The sequence below is a fragment of the Salvelinus namaycush genome, chromosome 28 (genome assembly GCF_016432855.1).
Source record: "Salvelinus namaycush isolate Seneca chromosome 28, SaNama_1.0, whole genome shotgun sequence".
NCBI lineage: Eukaryota > Metazoa > Chordata > Actinopteri > Salmoniformes > Salmonidae > Salvelinus > Salvelinus namaycush.
In genome coordinates, this window is record NC_052334.1 from 25,031,916 (window position 1) to 25,056,107 (window position 24,192).

At 44.8% G+C, this 24,192-nt stretch overlaps 1 protein-coding gene across 1 annotated transcript; it reads right to left on the reverse strand.

Annotated features, from left to right (window-relative positions):
* Positions 1-709: 709 nt before the first annotated feature.
* slc35f4 (solute carrier family 35 member F4) lies at positions 710-23,385 on the reverse strand. Its single transcript, XM_038966998.1, has 7 exons — positions 23,163-23,385; positions 3,591-3,891; positions 2,812-3,031; positions 2,556-2,681; positions 2,251-2,443; positions 2,081-2,170; positions 710-945 (listed from the first exon to the last, which is right to left on the reverse strand). Exons 1-7 carry the CDS (start codon positions 23,383-23,385, stop codon positions 710-712), a joined length of 1,389 nt encoding a protein of 462 aa, XP_038822926.1.
* Positions 23,386-24,192: the final 807 nt, after the last annotated feature.

Consider the following 24,192-nt stretch of genomic DNA (forward strand, 5'->3'; position numbering starts at 1 on the left):
ACCTCAGAAGCTCTGCTTTGTCGAATGTGAACCTGGTCCACTTCCGTGGCTATTGATAACTGAAATATCCATTTACAGCCATCTCAATAATTTTCCTGTCTTGAACATAGCATGTTTTTAAAGGTTGTGAATGTGTTTATAAGACGATCTGATCAAGAAGCTATTGGTCTTTATTTTACTTTTATTAAAAAAGACAAAGAGCCTGTATGTTAAGCATATGCTTCCCAACCCATTCCTGTATATAATACTATATAAGAAGTCAAATGTAAATACTCTATTGATACACCTCTGAGTAAATTCAATAAATGCACATAAGATTGAGCCAAACTGGCCCTGTCAATATTTATATTCACAGAATACAGTCCATGGAGCAGGTTCAAGGTTGGGCTTATGTGGTCTAGGGGCAAGACTGGGTGTGGCAAGGAGTTCAAGACTTTCCAACTTTACGCTCAGCAAAATCAGCAGTAAGGTTCTCTTTTAACTCCCCATTAGTTCCTGGGGAAAGTGACAGAGGAGATTCAACTCCACAACAGTTTCTCTCAGCCATAGAAACACTTCCTGTTCTCCTGATTTTGGACTTCCTGGTCTGTAGTCAGCACAGGAGTCATCCCGCCACACTTCCCGGATGGGACATGTAGAACCGTGCGAGGATAGGGGTTGGTGATGGGACGGGGCATTGGAGGATCATGGGAGCTGACAGGGTTGGGGGTCATGCCATAGGGATTGAGACGGCGCCATTGGCTTGGCTGCGGCTGCGTGTGTGGATGCTGGAATCAGTCAGCTCCTCTCCATGCTCCTCAGACTTCTTGAATGCGGCGAGGAAGCGCAGCGTGACGGAGTCCCACTCCTCAGGAAGCAGCAGCAGCAGGAAGCCAAGGCAGATGATGCAGGTGGCAGCCAGACGCACCACACTGAAGATCACCTCATGTTTCAACACATCTACCACTACGGAGGGAGGGAGGGAGAGAGAGAGGGACGGAGGGAGAGAGGGAGGGAGGTATGGCGCGAGAGAGAGATGTTTTGATTAATTAAGCAGTAGTGAGGTAATAGAAGAGAGAGGGAGAAAGACAGAGAGAGATGGTCTGATTAATTACATAAAGTAAAAGAAACCGCAGGACAAAAGTGGGGGGATGAACTGAACTGCAGGGGGGATATACAGTATGTAGCTTAACAATGCAGCTTACAATCAGCACAAGTGGGCCACTATGTCCTCTCTGCTCTAAAGGTCTACACCCCTGCACCGCGCCAAGCTGTAGTAACCCACTGACCTTCATACAGGCCACTGTGGTTAAGGAAAATAACTGTGGGCATTTAGTGTCGCCTTAGCAACCTGATCCTCCCTTTGTGACGGATAGTTGCTGCGTCTGAAGGCACAATGATGATTGGGTTTCCGAGGTGAGAGAGTGAGACCTGCTGTGTAATCTGTTTGTTGCCGGGGCCTCAAGTGCTGACGTCTGAATACAATACCTCTGTGTAACGGATGTAAAATGGCTAGCTAGTTAGCGGGTACGCGCTAATAGCATTTCAATCGGTTATGTCACTTGCTCTGAGACTTGAAGTAGGGTTTCCTCTTGCTCTGCAAGGGCCGCGGCTTTTGTGGAGCGATGGGTAACGACGCTTCGTGGGTGACCGTTGTTGATGTGTGCAGAAGGTCCCTGGTTCGTGTCGGGGCGAGGGGACGCCATAAAGTTATACTGTTACATTGGTGCCGTGACCCGGATCACTGGTTGCTGCGGAAAAGGAGGAGGTCGAAAGGGGGGTGAGTGTAACGGATGTGAAATGGCTAGCTAGTTAGCGGGTACGCGCTAATAGCGTTTCAATCGGTTACGTCACTTGCTCTGAGACTTGAAGTAGGGTTTCCCCTTGCCCTGCAAGGGCCGCGGCTTTTGTGGAGCGATGGGTAACGACGCTTCGTGGGTGACCGTTGTTGATGTGTGCAGAAGGTCCCTGGTTCGTGCCCGGGTCGGGGCGAGGGGACGCCATAAAGTTATACTGTTACATCTGCATGCATTAGAATAAAGAGGCCTTTACACATATTTCAGAGATACGCACACCCACACACGCACGCACAGACACTTACCTGCATTGCCGGGCACACTGAGCAATGTCCCTATAGAGATGAGGATGGGGTAGGTAAGCACCACACCAACATTAACCAGGATATTGAACACTGGAAGAGAAATGACAATGTTAACACAAATATTGTTTCTAGTAAGATCAAATAGTGTGTTTGTGTGTGTTTCCACTCACCCAGCCAGAGCCCAGCCAGGCCACACAGGTATCCCCATGGCAGCGAGGACAGAGAGCCCCAGTGCTCCACTTTGGTGAAGTAGAGGACGAGGGGGATGAAGGAGATGAAGATGAGATTGAAGACACCCATGGTGGAGAGGAAGTGAGCCACCTCACCCAGGTTGGCACTGCCCAGGAACATCTTAAACAGTACCTGCAGCAGAGGAAACAATGTCCAGATATGTTATACTGATGGAACTCTATGTAAAACTAATTAAGAATACTAATTATTTCAGTATTAACAGGCACCTGCTTAGTAAACTAACCTTGTAGAGAGCCGATGTGGACGCGGAGCCTACAGCCAAGGCCACACCTATGATGGAGTCCCCATGGAAACCATCTGCGTAAGCCATCATGACGATGCCTGTGATTGCCATTATGGCTGCCACAATCTGCAGGTAGGAATGAGGGAAGTAAACCAATCAACATTAATACTTGTGCCTACCTCCACTCCCCTGTATGATTCATTGGATAGCTGTGTGACCAAGTCCAATGAAGTAATAGTAGTGGTAGAGTACTGACCCGTACACCCATGAAGCGGTCCTTCAGGACGATCCAGGACAGTAGGAAGACGAAGGCCTTGTGGCAGCAGTAGAGGGCTGAGACATCAGTGGCGGTCAGCTTTCTCAGGGCCAGCAGGTACAGGTAGTTAGTCAGGGTCCACAGGATGGAGAAGGGAACTGTCCTCTTCAGGAACAGCTTGAGGGTCATCCCATTCTCCCCAAAAAGCCTGCTGCACTCTCTGACGAATGGAATTATAGAGAGGAAATAGTGGATAGAGAAAAGGAAGAGGTTATTTACTTCTCAAATGTGTTGTTGGTAAGAGAACTTATCAAAGGGATTAGTCCTATACCCATGAGGAAATGTGAGAGTGGGAATTTCAAAACTTTGGATGGAAGTCAAAACCGTTCTTCTGGCTGAGAGGCCAGACATTCATTGACTTCATTGACATTATTATTATTATTATTATTATTATTATTATTGACATTATTACACTGGCCATTTCTCATGGTTGCGGTTAATATCCCCTTTCACACGCCTGTGCCAATGGTAATTAGAGGAGGGGTGTGTCATATAAACAACGTCTCACGGCACTGGAGGAGATCAAACCCCCTGAATACTGAACAGAAAGCATTTTACAAATCTGATAACTACTGCAGCTCCCATAAACACTTCTGGGTGTCACAACTGATTCAATACCCTGTAATTATAGCCTATGGAGTCTATGGTTTCTCAAGGAGCTACAGTACCTAGCCTGTGCAACCTTCTATAAGCCCTTCCCCACTGTCATGATCAATCACCTGAATTTCTGTATAGGCGTCTGCTTGTCCCGGGTGGTGACCACGTGGCCTCCGTAGTAGAGAGGGAAGAGGAGGATGGTCCAGTTGGTGCTGAACCAGGAGATGAAGAAGGGGCAGGAGAAGGTCTTGAAGGTGAGCTGGACCAGCTGAGTGGTGCCCACCCAAGAGGAGGAGACACATAGGACCAATAGGAGGCCCCCCAGCACCTTCAGCACTGTGTTAGCACACGTCTGGTACGATGTCCCTTCTTCACTGGCCTCACTGCCTGGTGTGTCCGCATGAGACTCAGAACCCTCCTCTCCTGTGGGGGTAAACATATCCGTAGTTAAAGTATGGAGGGATATGTATTGTAGGCTTGTTGCATCAGAAGAGGCATTGGTGTAGGTGTGGCTGAATAGAAGGCGCTTCAGCACCATGGACAGTGCCATTCGCTTCAGCACCATGGACAGTGGCACCCCATTCAGCACAGTGGACAGCGACACTCTGGACAAAGAGCCATAAGCATGTGTTTTCAGTATTTGTTTTTCCAGTGTGTGGTTGATAGCAACAGGTCAATTTGAATGTTCCATTTCCACAATAAAACACATAGCACTTGAAAATAAAGCTGATGTGGAACAGCTTTCACAAAGACAATTAGAGTGGATTGTTCCATAAAGACCAATGGGTTCCAAGCTCCATTCTATGACGCTATCCTGGCTGCCTCACTGAGATATGTAAACAAGTATTGATAATTCGTCCTTAGTGAGTCAGTCCTCCAGTTTGAATGACCTGCTGTAAAGGCACTAAGGCAAAGCTTTGGTCAAAATATGTGTTCTTAGCATTCTGGATGCTGGTTGCCCATGTCAGGAATAGCACCATTGAGTCATTATACAACACAGGGGATACGGTCCTAACATAGACATGTATTCAGACATGCACAGAAACATGACCCCCAGAAAGGATCCACATTATGTACGTGTCCGCCCAATCCCGTGGCATCCGTTTCTAGAAAGACATGACAACCTTGTCAATTGTGGCAGCCTCCTGTTTCTTACCATTCTTTCTATTGTGCTCTAAAGAAACTACAGGATTGATAGTTCAGAGGTCTGGCTATTGTAGAATAAGACTTTTCAAAATTCCTTTTAGAGCACTGAGCAAGATGTTCCACTTGGACTCTCTCGTGGACATAGCATGGGCCACTATGGTAGACTGCTGACATCTTTACAAGCGCAAGAAAACATTGTTGAAAGTTTAGCAGATCTGCCTTTTTTTTTGCTTGCGACTGTAAAGAGAATAGATTAGCAAAGCTCTGAGTGTGCACTTCTGCATTCAGTGGCTTCAGCGCAGACTGGGTGGTCTTTGGACTGGTGCACTGTGCGCAGGGAGACTGGGAGCAAGGAGAACCGTAAAGCTAACTGTGAGCACACACATCAAACCCACTACTACAGAGAACCAGGAATCGAGAACAGAAATGTAAGGACTTATATTGAATGTTATTCCTTGCAGCAGTCATTTTGCAGTCAAAGCAGAATAATGTTGGTTGGTGCATTGCCTTAATGGATTGTGGGTGTGAATGGTGTGTGCACGCGTGTGTGTTTTATGTGTGTGTCACTGAGATGATGTGAGGCTGTTTCCGGAGATCCAGGATCCGTTATCTAGGCCTCCACAGCATGATCAACCTATACCAGGGCAGGAATAAAATAGACATGTGCTGGGTGTTTGCTGCTCACTCTCAGCCTGCTGGTTCAGCACTATGGGTTCAGCCCAGCCATTTCCACCATGGCTATAGACATTACATTACAGTACAGCAGGAAGCAGCAGGCTCTCTCGCTCCTCTCTACTTGGAGCTTTGAGGAGGGCCATTAGCAATGCTCGAAACAAGATGAGTACAATCAGTGCCTCTAAGTAATCCAATAAAACCCCTATGTGCACCACTAGGTATCGACCCTCTGCTCCCAGAGAGAAAACTGTTGGTTCAGAGCAGTCTTCCGTCCCCCCAAAAATCCAATCAAGACTATAAAATGTGCCACTACGATTCATACCGTGACTCTTCCCTTTAGGTTCTCTAAAACAGAAAGCAGAGTGTAATGAAATGGAATATGCATGAGATGAAACTCTTTCATGGGTAACATTAATTGCTGGCTTAACATGTCATAGATGCTTAAGAGTGTGTGTGCTGGGTTCTGTTAGACTTTAAAGGCTTAGAAGTAGGAAGAAAGACGTCGGGCAGCACATCCAGAACGATAATGTCCTTGAAACCCAAGACACTTTATGCTGTCTGACCCTAAGTTACAATAATGCTGCTAGTCAGTATCCACTCCTACAGAAACTTCATGATGACAAAACCAAACAGTAACACCATTATTCAACAGCAATCATACACCTACAGTTGCTACATAATATTAGTTGAGCATTGCATCTATCCAAAGAGTGCCTTTCCAGAGACACGAAAAGACAATGCTGGTGTAACAGTTTAACTTTAGTCCGTCCCCTCGCCCCGACTCGGGGGCGAACCAGGGACCCTCTGCACACATCAACAACAGTCACCCATGAAGCCTCGTTACCCATCGCTCCACAAAAGCCGCGGCCCTTGCAGAGCAAGGGGAACCACTACTTCAAGGTCTCAGAGCAAGTGACGTCACCGATTGAAAGGCTATTAGCGCGCACCACCGCTAACTAGCTAGCCATTTCACATCCGTTACACTGGACAAACAGACAATGCTGGACAAACAGACAATGCTGGACAATGCTGATGATGAAGACAGACAGTGCATTAAAATCAGTTCCAGTCAGTGTTGTTTGACTTCTTTTTTTAAAGGATCATTTCGAAAGGGAAACTGTATCTCTGCCCTACTTTGGTTACTGTGGTTACTGAGGTTACTGTGACAATTCAAAATGTCAAATAGGTGTGCTTATATTTGTCCTGTTTCACACATGTACAAATGTGTAACCTTAACAAGTGTGTGGTGAAATGGAAATGTGTTTTTTGGATATCCCACTCCCCCTGAGTGGGGTCACAGCATTGGATCAGCCATGATTACCTAGTCAGCTCAGGATTCAAACTAGAAACCTTTTGATTACTGGCTCAATGCTCTAACTGCCACCCAATTAGATACAGTAGCTAACTTTCACTGGCAATTGGAACTCTGTCAATTTGGCTTGGGATCTTGGCGTACAGTGCAAAGTTTAATATTGCAGAGTTTTACTTTTGGATGAAAATGTCCCCTCCAATATATCCAGGAAATGTACGACTTGGCACTTGGACTTAAATGTTTTATAGAGTTTTATGCCTTAAAACTAAAGATTGATTACATGTTTTCTCTTAAAGGTTTTATCTCACTTTGTCCCAGATGGGGACAGACAGCTAGACCTTAAGGGGAGTATGGGAGACGATCAAGAACTGCATGATTTAAAACCAGAAGTAACATAATTTTTATGAGCGAGTCTGGATGTAGATTAATGCTGAGCTACATTTCTTTGTCCTCCTCTCTCGGAGGTTCATTGACCACTCAAAAATCTTGCCCATTCTGAGAGGACATAATTCCCTGTACAGTACTGTAATGGGTGCTAGGTGCGGAGAGCAACACATTGTAGGCTTGCTAGCATCCTGTTTCCCCAGGGAAAAGCACCACACTTTGATCCTTTGCCAGGATGCGGATATTAAAACAAAACTATAATTCCACATTCCACCTCATTAATGCTGAAGTATTGACTACATTTGAGCTCCTGTAATAAACAATATGGTATGGCACAGCAAAGAATAGCTTAGCAAAAACTATAAAGGAAACCTACAGTATCTCACAAGCTGTAGTCTGCACACTTGACAGCATCATTTGGCTAAGGTATTGCAAAGGACAGGAATATCGCTAACCAATGCTGTTTAGTAGGTGTTTACCTAGCTACCTATACATCCTGTTATTTACTGTATGAAGCCCAAAGCTATGTTTTGAGTTGACTCATAAGCAAAGGTGAGAAATGCAAACACTGATGTTCCTAGATGGCATGCAGTGGTATACAGGAGTCAAGCAGTGCATTTATTTATTCCATCCCAGGAGAGACGAAAAGACATGGATTAATTGATTAAGTGTGTCTTTTGTTCATCTCTGCAAAATAGACACAAAGGCAATGGATGGTATGGAACTCAAATCCGTAGAAACAGTGTATGGCTGTGGAGAGGGCTGTACCATTTAAAGGATGTGGTACCCATGTCCCGATCTAAATGGGTTTTGCCTAAAACTAATCACATACAAGACAGGTAAGCAAGAAGGAACAGATGTGAGAGCAGCCAAGCCGTCAGCCTGTTTGGGTTGTCAATATCAATTGTGTGGCACAAATGACAACTAAACACACGCTGTGATATCACAGTCCCTGTCGATAAGTTCTGTATCCCCTCCCAAAGAATGGGGAAGAGCAAAGGCATGGAAGTTTCTCATAGTTCTGTAATACATTGTCATTCAAGTGAAAATATTAAAATAATCCTAACAGTTGATTGGTAATATAATCATTAATCTGATTGTGTATGATTTTGAATAATCACAAGATAATAGTCTACTTGATAACTTTATATTGTTTACATCATTTACATTGTTTATATAATGTTCATGCCATTGTGACATTTAATAGACTTAACAAGAAGCCCAGTATGCACTATTCTGTGGAGGGCACATCATGTGCTCTTTACTTTATCAAAGAAATCCCAGAGCACACAATTATACTAGGACTGGACACATCCTAATTTGTTTCAGCTACCTTAACTCTCCCTCCCTCCTTCCCTTCCTCCCTCTCTTTTTCTTTCTCTTTCTCTCTCTCTCATACTCTGCCCTTTGGGGTTGATTTAATGAGCCATGTAATGACCACTTAACACCAAGCCCTATTACACAAGTATTAATATGTAAAAACAGCAAAACTGCCAGAGTCGTTTAGCTATAGGCATTAATAATGCACAAATATATGGTAATCACCACGCATATCTCTGCTCTTATAGAAGGGTTTGATGAGTTTCCAATGCTGCCCATCTTAGACACACACGCATACGCAAACACAAACGTACACACACATGTCCGAGACATGGCACCTAGGGTGAGACTCCATCCCTTTTTCCCTGTCCCCTACCTCCAGTCAGGAGATTTTACCTTCGGAGATGGAGCAGGTGAGGACCTGGGAGCTGTAGGAGCTGAGAGGAGCCACTCTGGCTGAATGCTTCTTCATCTTCCACTAGGGGCCGAGCCAACAGTGCCTCTCTGAGATGTGTGTATGTTGTCTGTCCGCCTGGCTAGGCTGCTGCTGCTACGCTCCTCCTGCAATCCCTCTGCATCCCCGGGCTCCTGGCTCATCCACAGGCAGCGTGCTTTAGCTCTCTATCCGCTTCTTCTTTCTAAATGTCTATTGATGTTCATCTTCTATCTTCTTCTTTAGTTCCTCCCTCCTTCACAATCAGTTAAGCTGACTCCCTCACTGTTGCTCCGTCCTTTTCAATCAGTTGAGCTGACTCCCTCACTGTTTCTTACTTAGATAGTGTCTTTCTCTCTGGACAGTGGTGGAGCTCAGTAGAAGTGCTGTGGAGTGGAGACTACTGTTGAGCTGTCATGCCGTGATCCAACGCTACTCCGTCTTCAAGGTAGACTCAAGTGTGTGGCACTGTGCAATCACTCCCTTCATCTCTTTCCTTTCATTCCTCCTCCGTTGCTTTCCCCTCCTCTTCGTTTTGCTGTGCAAATCAGATGCTTTGTTTGGAAGGTAACCAAGCGTCCCCCCTCTCTTTCTCTCCCTCTCTCGCTCTCTCTCTCTCGCTCTCGCTCCTCTGCTGGCACTTCTCTCCTACTTCACTACTCCTTCAATCTTAGATTATTTATAGAGGTCCTGTCCTGTTGTTTGTGCCACTGTAACACAAATGAATTTAACTGAGAATGGGAAAGGACTTACCTAAGTCCCCCAACCACCCCTAATTCCTCACTCAACCTGGACTCACTCAACCTGGGGTAGGCATAAGATAGTAAAACTCCAATTAGTATGATATGTTATGTTTCGTATGTTATGTATTAATTTGTGGATGCCCATCATCCATTTCATATGATATGTTACGAATAGAGTACCACAGTGGGATTCATAATACCCATAAAACCTAGCGGTTAAACAGGGAAATGGTTCCAATCGTTTTTCCACCATTCATTTTTCCCATAGGAATTTTTTAGAAACACTTAAAATATGGGCTGTGTTCCATGTAGGCTGTGTTCCATTACACTGGCAGGACATATTGGTAACCGTATTAATCTCTCTAGGCCAAGGTGACTTTTATCAATATATTCAACTGTATTTACCCCCCAAAAATGAAATGCTAATTGGCTGCTAATGTGTCTATCATAAAGAACTACAAAATGCAATGATGATCTAGACAAGACTGCCTCGATTTGGCAAAGGTAAGAATCTTTGGATTAACTATCTAATGTTAGCTAAATGTAGCAATGAATAAATTGGCTAAATTGTGCACGTTTTAAATTGACACAATACCTGTTAGCAAAGGTGTCAGCTAGAGAGGACGTGCAGGAATTTATAGATTTATAGCCTTGGAAGATGTCTACTTTGATGCTAATTAGCATTTTTACAAAAAAAATAAAAAATAAACTGAATATATTGATAAAATTCACCTTGTCTTAGAGAGATTTACATGGTTATCAAAACATCACGCCAGGGTAAGCCTACACGAAACACAGCCCTTATTTGAAGTGTTTCTAAAATCCCCAATGGGAAAACATGTATGGTGGGAAAACGATTGGAATCATTTCCCTGTTTGACCGCTAGGTTTTATGGGTATTGTGACACCTCCACTATGTAACAATAATGCTAGTATGAACTCGAACCCAGGCACAGAGAAACACAGCAAGCAGAGGTAAGGGTCCTGGAACGCCTTCTCAGCAGCAGGGGTCCAGCTTACATGCCCAACCGAGCCCTTGGTGAGCGCTGTCAATGGCGCAGCCACCGAACTAAAGTCTCACAAATCTCCAGTAGAAATTAGCAAAACCCAAAAAACGCTGGACTTGCTTGACTGTGCTGGGCCGCGGCCAGTTGACCACCGCTTCTACCTTTTGGGAGTCCATACGTACACAGCCCTGAGACACGATGTACCCCAGGAAGGAGATCTGAGGAATGTGAAACTCACACTTCTCAGCCTTCACGAACAAGTGGTGAGAGAGGAGTCTTTGAAGAACCTGGCGAACATGTTGGATGTGTTCAACCATGGACCTGGAGAAGATGAGGATGTCATCCAGGTACACAAACATGAACTGGTGAAGGAAGTCGCGCAGCACATCATTAACCAGGGCCTGGAAAATGGCCGGTACTGATAATGTCCATTTAGGGTGTTGAACACTGTCTTCCACTCATCTCCCTGTCTGATGCGCACCAGATTGTACGCGTTCCGTAAATCCAATTTTGAGAACTGTAGCTCCCTGGAGTCTCTCAAAGGCTGATGTCATAAGAGTAAGAGGGTAATGGTTCTTGATGGTAATGTTATTTAAACCCTGGTAATCGATACAGGGACGTAATCCCCATCCCTCTTTCAAACAAAGAAAAACCCGCTCCTGCAGGTGAAGTGGACGGCCGAATAAAACCAGCCACCAGCGCCTGGCTGCAGTCTCTAAACCTGAGAGAGAATACAGCCCTCCTCTCGGAGGAGTGGTGCCGGGCAGGAGGTCGATGGCACAATCGTAGGACCTGTGAGGAGGCAGTTCGCTGGCCCTTCGTTTGCTGAAGACCTGACCCAGATCCCAGTAATCCCGAGGTATGCGGGAAAGATCAGGCTTGTCATCCCCAGCCGGGGAAACAGGAGAATTGGAAGCCTCCAGATGAGCAGGGCCGGAAAGATGTGGCGAGAGTTGCTGGCAGGTAGACTCGCATGAAGGATTCCATCCCAGAACTCTTCCCGAGGGCCAGTCAATTTGAGGATTATGGATAGAAAGCCACAGATGTCCAAGAACCAGGGGAAGCTCAGGAGTGTCCACCAAATGCAACTGGATAAACTCCACATGATAATCCAGAAGTCGTAGCTGAATAGGCATGGTGAGTTGTGTCACCTTCCCAGACCCTAGGGGTTGACCATCTAGCGCAGTGACCGACAATGGAATGTCCAGCTTAGTGAGAGTCAGCCCCTGTTGGCGAGCTAATGTGCGATCCAGAAAACAGCCGGTAGCCCCAGAGTCATTGAAAGCAGGAATGTCCAACTGCCCATTGTCCCACCGCAGGTTTGCTGGAAGCAAGGTGTGTACCGTGTCGGCAGCTGGAGACTGTATCTGACTCCCCAGTATTCTCCCATCTACTGACGAGTCATCACCTTTCCCGTCAGCTCGGGACAGGAGGCACGGAAATGTCCAGACTGTCCACAGTAAAGACAACGTTGCTTGTTAATCCTGCACCTTCTCTCCAGAGCGGAAAGTCTGGTGCATCCCAGTTGCATCGCCTCCTCTGAAGGATATGAAGGAGAACCAGAGCCGAATTGAGAACTCTGACGGGGTACAGGACAAGCAGATGCAGCATAAGGCAGTGGAACAAACGAAGAATCGACTCCCTCAGTGGAGCCCGAAATACTGGAAACAACTCAGAACCCCTCCGTCCTCTCATGACGACATTCCCGAAGCCGGTTGTCAATCCGGATGGCCACAACGATAAGCTCATCCAGAGTGTCAGGGTTGTCCCAGGAAGCCAGTTTATCCTTGAGAACCTTGCTGAGTCCATTCAGAAAGGCTGAGTGAAGTGCCTCTGTATTCCAACCACTCTCAGAGGCGAGCGTCCGAAAGTCAGTGGTATAATCAGTTACGCTCCGGCTGCCCTGCCGAAGCGCAATGAGTCTTTGAGCAGTGTTCCTGCCACTGATGGGGTGATCAAAAAAAAACATCTCCTGGGTGAAGCTTTGCCAATTAAAACAAATGTCTTATTGCTGCTCCCATATTGCTGTGGCCCAGGTCAGAGCCCGTCCTGAGAGCAAGTAGATTACATATGCCACTCTGGAACGCTCAGTGGGAAATGTTGATGCCTGCAGCTCGAAGGCCAGCGAGCATTGGAGCAGGAATCCACGACACCTCCCAGGATGCCCCTCATTTCGCCCCGGTGCTGGGAGATGAGGCTTCCCGAAGGGAGGAAGACGCTGAGCTGGTAGGGAGTGGAGGATTAGGAACAGCCACAGGTGCAGCAGCCGTTGCTCCCGCCTGTCCTGTCTGCAGAGCGAACACAAGAGTTCTTAAATCATCCGACAATGTCTGCAGCCGCGCCTCATGGCGGCCAATCACAGTTCCATGGTGGGTGAGAGCCGACCGTAAATGTTCGGAATGTTCCTAGGACGACTGAAACATCTCTGCTGGGTCCATAGCAGTCTTAGGTCTACCTTAATAATAATGCTAGTACGAACTTGAACCCAGGCACAGAGAAACACAGCAAGGAGAGGTAAGGGTAAATCCAGAACTTTTACTTGGCGTCTTAACAGAAACAACGCAACCGCACAAGAGCATACTAATAAAACATGAGACCTAAGCAAAGATACAGGCCAACTGAGGAACCTAAATAACAAGGCAACCAGGTGACCAGAGAGGGTAATTAAACACAGGTGAATCCAATAAGTAATAATCAGGGTAACCTGGAAACTAGAAAATAGTGTAAGGGTGCCCTCCAGCGGTAAGCTAAGGAAACAACAATCAAATAACACAGAAACTGTGACACACTGAGGGGCTCTATTGTAATTCATACAATATGTTACGAATCTGCAAAACGTATGATATGTTACAAATTCCTACTTTTGTTTTTGCCTTAAATAACCTTCTGTCTTATGTGCTAATACCAAGCGTAACATCATACTCATTTGAGTGTCCGGGATTTACCTACCATGTTACGTCTAGTCTATGAGACCAGGCTGCCTCAATACACCTCACGACAGGGAGATCTGCTGCAGTACAAGCTCCCAGAGTCTAGATGAGAAGGAGAAGCGAGTCTGGCTGCACATCCTCTCTCCAACACCCCCACATTCAGCCCACTTCATGGTGCTATGTCATGCCCACAGAAAGGGGGGCTGGAGAGAGCAGGGACCAGATACAAAAACTGTAGCTGCAAAGTATTATCATAGGGAAAAACAGGGTATCAGAAATGTAAATGTTTTACTCCCTGTTCATGCTATTGTTTTTGATTGAGGAGAGTGCCCACTGCTTAACTGTTTTATTAAGCTCATCCTTCACAGGGAAGGAGAAACATCAGCTGTAGGTATCGTAGTATGCCCCAGCAGAGGTGTGAGCACAGAGCATACTCATGGCCCGTGTGAGTGTGGTCAGGAGTTTCCATCTCACAGTGCAATCTCTCCCGGTCATCCTGCCTCTCTCAGCGGTTTTCACAATCAAACGTTCTAATGGGCCTCGCTGTCACTTCGGCCTATACATCAATAGCATACTACAGCATTAAGGAGGTGAGTCACAGAGCAGAGGTTCAGAACCCTGTAATATATATCCCCCACCCTGCATATGTAACAGTATAACTTTAAACCGTCCCCTCGCCCCGACACGGGCGCGAACCTCTGCACACATCAACAACTGACACCCACGAAGCGTCGTTACCCATCGCTCCACAAAGGCCACGGCCCTTGCAGAGCAAGGTGCAACATTACTTCTAGGTATCAGAGCAAGTGACGTAACTGATTGAAACGCTAGTAGCGCGTACCCGCTAACTAGCTAGCCATTTCACATCCGTTACACTCACCCCCCCTTTCAACCTCCTCCTTTTCCGCAGCAACCAGTGTTCCGGGTCACGGCACCAATGTAACAGTATAACTTTAAACCGTCCCCTCGCCCCGACACGGGCGCGAACCAGGGAACCTCTGCACACATCAACAACTGACACCCACGAAGCGTCGTTACCCATCGCTCCACAAAGGCCACGGCCCTTGCAGAGCAAGGTGCAACATTACTTCTAGGTATCAGAGCAAGTGACGTAACTGATTGAAACGCTAGTAGCGCGTACCCGCTAACTAGCTAGCCATTTCACATCCGTTACACATACTCCCAAGCCAGTAAAATCAAAGCCGGCTGGGGATGAGAGTTATGTATTGCTCAAGTGAGCAGTATTTCACCAGAGATATGAACAACAGTGCAGTGAACCAGTGCTGCAGCACCTTCCCATTGGGTAGCCCTGATTACAGTTACCAGGAAATGTGTACTCCAGCCTCTCTCTGTCACTATAGCAGTGTCACTCTAACCTCCCTTCCCGCTCTCCTGTCTCTCCTGTCTCTCCTCTCCAATTCTTATCAGTCATAATCCTGGCAAGGCTACAGAGAGCATGGCAGATCATAGTGCTTCACTGTTCCTTAAAAGTGGAGTCTGGAGCTGGCTTCCCAGCTAGCACATAACATTCAGAGAACCATATGTTTCTTAGAGTTTGGTGAGAGTGTGGTTGGCCTATGGTTATTTTGCATACAATCTTCCCACAACTTTCTGGGAATGGTGCAGGATAGTTGCTAGGCTTTGGAACATTCTCAGCACATTTAAAGCTGCAATATGTAACTTTTTGGGGCGACCTGACCAAATTCACAAAAAATGTGAGTAAAGAGCTCTGTCAAATCTCATTGAAAGCAAGTCTAAGAAGCTGTCCTATGTGCACTATTTCTATGCTTCCCGTTCTTAAGTTCAGTTTCTGTTGCTTTTACTTTCGGTTTTGTACACCAACTTCAAACAGCTGAAAATACAATATTTTTGGTTAATGAAAATATATTTCACAGCGGTTAAGATTGTCCAATGATCCTCTACACTATACTTGCTTCTTTTGTCACAAACTGAAATAAGGCAAACTATTACCCCCAAAATTGAAAGGTGCATAGTGCACTTTTAAGGAACTTGACAAGAATAAATTATTTTCTTGGTATTTCATTACCTTAACAGAACGTTTCCTAGAAGTTCAAACATGACTACGTTTAATTGAACATTTGGTAATGTTCTATGAATGTTCTCCAACTGGTTTGACATTGGGAATGTTCTCAAATAGTTCAGAGAACGTTAAGAAACAGCGTTCTTCTGTGGGAATTTCAGTACTTCAGCATAATGCTTCCTGCAGGTTTCCTCGTGGTTCTATTTAAAGTCATGTTCTCAAATTTGTCAGAAAACGTTAAGTTTCCGTAACTTTCCATCAAAACCACAAGAAAACTTTAGTAACGTTCAGAGAACGTTCTAAAAATGTTATTTAAAAAACATACATTCCTTTCAGCATCAACAAAACTCTCTCTATCCTCTGTCTTGTTAAGTGTGTTCAGGTGTGTTGCAGCGCCCACTAATTGGCCACACCTGATCTTAATGAGTGTTTGTTTCCTTTGAAATGGGGTCTGTTTGAATAGACTTAAATTAACAACTTTGAATGAATTTTAAAAAAACATGGCATGCTAGCTCCATCCTGGTGGCACAGTGGACTAATTCCATAGATAGAGAACAGAAGAGCATAGGTTTAAATCCCACTGACGCTGTGCCACAATAAATAAATAAATATGTTTGCATGATTAATGCCTGAGCAAATGAATTTCCATGGGTCCTATCTGTGCTTAGAGTTCAAAACAGTTAAACTAACTAGCATTGTTATTAAACGTCTTATTGAAACATGTTCATTCATCTGTGGGATGTTTGCTTTCAGCCACATGTTAGGTTGGTAGAGTAGAGCAACAACAGCAGCTGGTGAGATGGAACATCTGGTGTGACTCTCAGTCCTAGTGCTGGGATTGGATGACCATAAGGACTGGGACAAGCCCTCTCACTCTGTGTCCCAATGATACACATCTCCACCTCTGACCTACCAAACACTTCCCCCTCTCATCACAACCCCAGAGACTCCCGACCGGGGTTTATCCGTGGCCAACACAGTGCTGCTGTTGCATCTTGGACCAGTGCACAGGTCCCCCCCAAAAACTCAGCACTCCTCCATAGCAACGGCGTTGTTCCGGTGTGCTCTGGCCCAGTACACTGTAGCCCCATTCAGGGCCTTTGTCATTCAGATTAGCCCATCCCCTCTGACACCAAACAGCCCTTTGTCTTTATGCATCTCTCTGTTAATCAGTACGTCTCAGAGATGAGTAGGAAAAGGACGAGAGGACAGAGAGCTCCTGAAATAACGTATTAGAGTAGGCAGTGGTATAATAGTATTCTGACTACCCATATGATTATAACAAAGCATATAATTTTCATCTACATTGTTCTTAAACATATTAAATAATTACAGGACTATACAAAATAGTGTGAGGTTGTGAAGTTAAGATTGACGATTAAAACCAATGCCCATCATCTGTTGATGAAGAAATCACAAGTTTTAAGAGGGGGACATCTAGTGGGCATAAGGGAGAGTAGCAGACTAGGAGCAGTAGTTAGAAGCATTACCCGTTATTTTCTGTATGATGTAACTAACTGTGTACCAATATGACTTTGGTCATCTTAAGTATTTGTTAACTAATGCAAATAAGGAGCACCATATGCCAAAGATATGCCCATGTTATGCATATTCAGTGGTTCTTCTAGGGAGATAATGGATGTCAGAGTGGGTGTGATTTAAGGCTAAGTAGACTTCCAGTCACAGCTCCCCTTTTACTAGCTGTAATTTCATTGGAGGACTGAAGGAGACTTGACGCTGAGGTTTAGATAGCCTAATAGACCACAAGAGGGCACTATGAGACTGCTGGAGGACTGGATGTACTGAAAAGGTACTATGCTGCTGTTTGGTGTAAACTAAGGAAAATAATGACCAGAGGAGAGGGGGCAATGCATGGAAACCCCCACCTCTAACAGTCAATCCATTAATGGAGTAGAGATCTGGACTTTCAAGGTAAATCCAGGGTGGTATTGCAGGTATATGCATTTCCTCCACCCGTTTTATACTGTGCTATACTGTTGCTAAAGTCTCACAAACACTGAGAATATGTGGTCAAGCACACTTTTAAGAAGATGCAGTGTATGCCGAGTTAGCCTTAATCACCTATCCTAAGCAACCAGATTCCTAATTTGCCTCCCATGTTTGTATGTTTGCTACATTGGCAAACACACAGAATTCCTTATTAAACAATTTTTAAGAAATATTACACCAATTACTTTGTAGGGCTTTTACCAATGATGCATGTAAATCCTGTATTGCTGATGCTATGTATTGGCCAGTGAGAGGCTTTGAAGCCACCGTTAGGTCGAATTGGCACTCCTCAATAGGAATGAGTGGAATTCTACAGTATTTCTGATGTATTTGTGTTGTTGTAGTGGGGACAGTAACATTAGGACTTTCAAAATATGTTACTTTAAGCAGTCTTTTTTATTTTTATGTTTAGCTCACAGGTGAAATGAGGGCAGTGGGAAGGTAGGCCCCTAAATGGTGGGTAATCCAAGAAAGAAGACAAGTAGGCAGCCAGTATGTTGCAATTAACTTTAGTGAACTATTTACAAAATAATACATATAGAAGCAGTTAGCATAGTACATCAGGACGCACAACTGCAACGTGTTTCGACTAGCAGAGACTTCCTAAGGCAGCGTTAAGTTTAGCTCACATAATATCATTTTAAAGTATGTAATAGAATAAACATGGCATTAATAAATGCATAACTTCCAAAATATGTTTTACAATGGTGGGGTAATGCCAAGATGGAGGCGCTTCAAAACAAACCCCCCCCCAACAGTCATCTAGTGCAGAGGTTCCCAAGCCTTTTCACTAAGGCCCCCCTTCCAGCATTGGGGAACCTCCCGCGCGCACAAGTACTGTTCATGACACAAACTGTTCACACTCCTCTTGTGGTGCAGAGAACATTTTGCAAGTTTAAAGTTTATTTCCTACAATTCTACACATTTTGTCATGGGGTGCAGAGAACATTTTGCAGTTTTAAAGAGAATTTTCTTGCAATTCTATACATTTTGCCATGTCTAATGTGTATTCCTGTGATATTTGAGTGACTGAAACATTACAACAAAATCAATGGGCCAAGAAACCTAGGTAAAAAACGTTAGCTGACATGGGCTAGTTGATCTGGACATTTCTGACAAGTTATAAATAGCTCTCGAAGAAATGCAATCTGACATGACAAGAGGAAAACTGATTAATATATATATATATATATATAAACACACTACCATTCAAAAGTTTGAGGTCACTGAGAAATGTCATTTTTGAGAGTAAAGCACATATTTTGTCCATTAAAATAACATCAAATTGATCAGAAATACAGTGTAGACATTGTTAATGATGTAAATGACCATTGTAGCAGGAAACGGCAGATTTTTTATGGAATATCTACATAGGCGTACAAATAAAATAAAATAAAAGTTTATTGGTCACATACACATGGTTAGCAGATGTTAATGCGAGTGTAGCGAAATGCTCGTGCTTCTAGTTCCGACCGTGCAGTAATATTTTAACAAGTAAATCTAACAATTTCACAACAATTACCTTATACACACAAGTGTAAAGGAATGGACAAGAATATGTATATATAAATATATGGATGAGCGATGGCCAAACGGCATAGGAAAGATGTAGTAGATGGTATAGAGTACAGTATATACATATGAGATGAGTAATGTAGGGTATGTAAACATTATATAAAGTAGCATTGTTTAAAGTGACTAGTGATACATTTATTACATCCAATTTTGTATTATTTAAGTGGCTAGAGATTGAGTCAGTATGTTGGCAGCAGCCACTCAATGATGGCTGTTTAACAGTCTGATGGCCTTGAGATAGAAGCTGTTTTTCAGTCTCTTGGTCCCAGCTTTGATGCACCTGTACTGACCTCGCCTTCTGGGTGATAGCGGGGTGAACAGGCAGTGGCTCGGGTGGTTGTTGTCCTTGATGATCTTTTTGGCCTTCCTGTGACATCGGGTGGTGTGGGTGTCCTGGAGGGCAGGTAGTTTGCCCCCGGTGATGCGTTGTGCAGACCTCACTACCCTCTGGAGAGCCTCACGGTTGAGGGCGGAGAAGTTGCCGTACCAGGCGGTGATACAGCCCGACAGGATGCTATCGATTGTGCATCTGTAAAAGTTTGTGAGTGTTTTTGGTGACAAGCCAAATTTCTTCAGCCTCCTGAGGTTGAAGAGGTGCTGTTGCGCCTTCTTCACCACGCTGTCTGTTTGGGCGTACAATTTCAGTTTGTCCGTGATGTGTACGCTGAGGAACTTAAAACTTTCCACCTTCTCCACTACTGTTCCGTCGATGTGGATAGGGGGGTGCTCCCTCTGCTGTTTTCCTGAAGTCCACGATCATCTCCTTTGTTTTGTTTACGTTGAGTGTGAGGTTATTTCCTGAAACCACACTCCGAGGGCCCTCACCTCCTCCCTGTAGGCCGTCTCGTCGTTGTTGGTAATCAAGCCTACCACTGTAGTGTCGTCTGCAAACTTGATGATTGAGTTGGACGCGTGCATGGCCACGCAGTCATGGGTGAACAGGGAGTACAGGAGAGGGCTGAGAACGCACCCTTGTGGGGCCCCAGTGTTGAGGATCAGCGGGGTGGAGATGTTGTTTCCTACCCTCACCACCTGGGGGCGGCCCGTCAGAAAGTCCAGGACCCAGTTGCACAGGGTGGGGTCGAGACCCAGGGTCTCGAGCTTAATCACGAGTTTGGAGGGTACTATGGTGTTAAATGCTGAGCTGTAATCAATGAACAGCATTCTTACACTCCTCTTGTCATGATGGGTTAGGGCAGTGTGCAGTGTGATTGTGATTGCGTCGTCTGTGGACCTATTGGAGCGGTAAGCAAATTGGAGTGGGTATAGGGTGTCAGGTAGGGTGGAGGTGATATGATCCTTGACTAGTCACTCAAAGCACTTCATGATGATGGAAGTGAGTGCTACGGGGCGATAGTCGTTTAGCTCAGTTACCTTAGCTTTCTTGGGAACAGGAACAATGGTGGCCCTCTTGAAGCATGTGGGAACAGCAGACTGGGATAGGGATTGATTTGAATATGTCCGTAAACACACCAGTCAGCTGGTCTGCGCATGCTCTGAGGATGCGGTTAGGGATGCCGTCTGGGCTGGCAGCCCTGCGAGGGTTAACACGTTTAAATGTTTTACTCACATTGGCTGCGGTGAAGGAGAGCCCGCAGGTTTTGGTAGCGGGCCGTGTCAGTGGCACTGCATTGTCCTCAAAGCGAGCAAATAAGTTGTTTAGTTTGTCTGGGAGCAAGACATCAATGTCCGCGACAGGGCTGGTTTTCTTTTTGAAATCCGTGATTGACTGTAGACCCTGCCACATACGTCTCGTGTCTGAGCCGTTGAATTGCGACTCTACTTTGTCTCTATACTGACGCTTAGCTTGTTTGAATGTCTTGCGGAGGGAATAGCTACACTGTTTGTATTCGGTCATGTTTCTGGTCGCCTTGCCATGATTAAAAGCAGTGGTTCGCGCTTTCAGTTTTGCGAGAATGCTGCCATCAATCCACGGTTTCTGGTTGGGGACGGTTTTAATTGTCACCGTGGGTACAACATCACCGATGCACTTGCTAATAAACTCCCTCACCGAATCAGCGTATACATCAATGTTGTTGTCTGAGGCTATCCGGAACATATCCCAGTCCACGTGATCGAAGCTATCTTGAAGCATGGAATCAGATTGGTTGGACCAGTGTTGAACAGACCTGAGCATGGGTGTTTCCTCTTTTAGTTTCTGTCTATAGGCTAAGAGCAACAAAATTGAGTTGTGGTCAGATTTGCCGAAAGGAGGGCAAGGGAGAGCTTTGTATGCGTCGCGGAAGTTAGAGTAGCAATGATCCAGAATTTTGCCAGCCCGGGTCACGCATTCCATTTATGCTGATAAAATTAGGTGAGCCTTGTTTTCAGATTAGCCTTGTTAAAATCCCCAGCTACAATAAATGCAGCCTCAGGATATGTGGTTTCCAGTTTACATAGAGTCCAATGAAGTTCTTTCAGGGCCGTCGAGGTGTCTGCTTGGGGGGGATATACACGGCTGTGATTATAATCGAAGAGAATTCTCTTGGTAGATGCGCGATGTGTGAATAAACCGGGTGGCTGTACCGACTCTGATAACGTGTCCCGAGTGAGCCATGTTTCCGTGAAACAGAGAATGTTACAATCTCTGATGTCTCTCTGGAAGACAACCCTTGCTTGAATTTCATCTACCTTGTTGTCAAGAGACTGGACATTGGCGAGTAGTATACTCGGGAGCGGTGAGCGAGCCTGACCAGAAGACCGCTCCGTCTGCCCCTTCTGCGGTGCCGTTGTTTTGGGTCGCCTACTGGGATCCGATCCATTGTCCTGGGTGGTGGTCCAAACAGAGGATCCGCTTCGGGAAAGTCGTATTCCTGGTCGAGCTTGTGTGACACGTCAAATTCAATTCAGTAGGGTATTTTTCAGAGTTTGAAAACAACAGGCTCAGGGACACTGAATCATTGATATTTGTCCTCTGACATCTTCCACAAGAATATCAGATCTTCCTTACATTTACACCCACATATACTACAATGAATGGACCAATTACAGTATATAGGATTTCTGACCACTGTAACATTTTATGTGAAGAATACTGGCCTTAATCTCATATAGATTATCTATATGCTGTACGTAATATCTATTGCTGGCAGTAATTGCATTGTGGAGTGCCAAAGGGTTTTCTTTCTTCCTGCTGTCATTGGTAAAGGGGATGTATATGGTGATTTTGCCACTTTGCAGAGCTCCTAGACAGAGATCCCATGAACAACCCATATAATTAAATCTAGGTTAATCTCAAACCATGAGTTCATCACAGCAAACATAGATTTATAGCAAATCAAGATCAATCCAATTAAGGGTGGCCCAGGCATACTGCTTGCAGCTTCTTCAAGCACTCTGAGGTGGCATAAATACTAAGTACATTATATCCAATGTATCCTGCAATGCATGCACAATGGTGGGGGTTTACGTGAAAAAGATGTATTATTTTAATAGAGTGCCAACTATTAACTTTACCAGCAACAAACAATTCAATAGGCATCCAACATCTAATATACTCCTCAACATCTGTTGACTCCTCCTCATCTAGATTGTTAAATGATTAAGTAAACACTACAGTCATGGTAACAGGCACAATGGTTTGCATAGACATCAAGTCACTATACAATGTGTAATAAATATGTCTGAGGCTATGCATCACATTACGATATTGCATTGTGACTGACTGTCTGTCTGTCTGTCTGCTGTTGATTGTTTGTGTCTCAGACCAAAAGTCAATAGGGATGTGAGGAGAAACATTACTTCCTCTTAGTCGACATAGCTAAAGCTGACTAGAATGAAAAACAAATGCCCACTTCTGACATTAAACACAACTCAGTGATTGACAGAACAGTAGAAACCAGTAGAATTAACATCAATCACTGTATTTCATTTTGTGAGTGAAGATAATGTTTAGGCCTATTCCTGCAACCCCCCATAAATGGTTAACATGAATGTAATATGGGGAAGCGAAGCTCTTTTTTCCCTCTATAATATGCGGATCATACATAGTCTACTACTACCTGTGCCATTGTCTGAAAAAAGACCTTTAGTTTTACGGGTTCGTTTAGTTTACTTTTAGGCTGGCTACTTTCTTTTCCGACTGTTTAAAAAAATATGTATACCGTTTTCATTACTTACTTCTCTGACTGGAGTAGCCCGGGTAATAGCCGTAATAACCAGTGATCCGCAGAATTCTATCCTCAATGTCTTGCACACCGTTGGCCGTCACTTTGGAGGGGGTGTCCATGTCCCCGAAGAGAAGGTGGCTGTCACCCGCTTTGCCGGGTAGGTGCGTGTTCAACGGTTCCAGCCGAAAGCAGGGCTGGTCCCCTCCACTTTCAACACCTTCGGTACTGATCATCGTAAGTCAAAACGGGCAGTCAGAAGGAAAGAATTCGGCTGTTCCGCGCTCACCATGTGAACGATAGTATCAATGGCATCAATCAACAGCTATGAAAGGACATTCACATTTCACATTCCACCACACTGTGCGCAAGGTTATTGGAACTTGGTGAGCGTGACAGACATCGTACACCAGAGGGCGTGTCACTATCGCATCTAAATTCATGTGTAGTATGCTCGTCTCTGGCCCGATCCCAAATGGACCCAAAACACTTTTGGAAATCTGAGAGTGTTTGACAGGTGCAATCAATATGGTAATAGCGCCATGCTGTGCCCTTTAATAGCCTACATGGTAGTTTAACCATATTGCTTCTCAAATCGTCCCTTTCAGGTCCTATAGCTATGCCCTTACCAATCAAATCAGCTCAGATCTCCACAAGTGCATAGCTATAGGACCTGAAAGGGACGATTTGAGATTGGATCTCGATAACTCTCTCTTTTACAAGATTTCCATTAGATAGCACAGCCACAGTCTAAATTAACTAGGGCTATATCATAAATATTAATGAAAACAAAAATGATGTTTTCGTTTGTAATTAAGGTTAGGTTTAGGTATAAGGTTGGCGTTATGGTTAGGGTTAAGGTAACGTCAGGGTTTAAATGGTCAAATGGTTTGGGGGGCTGAAAATGAATTCTAATAATTTGTACACTGCAAATTGACCGCATTTAGCCTCAGCCCAAAAATAGATTGTATTTGAAAATAACAATAATTTCATACCTTGATTACATTGAGACACGATCACATATCTCTCTTCTTTTTTTTGTG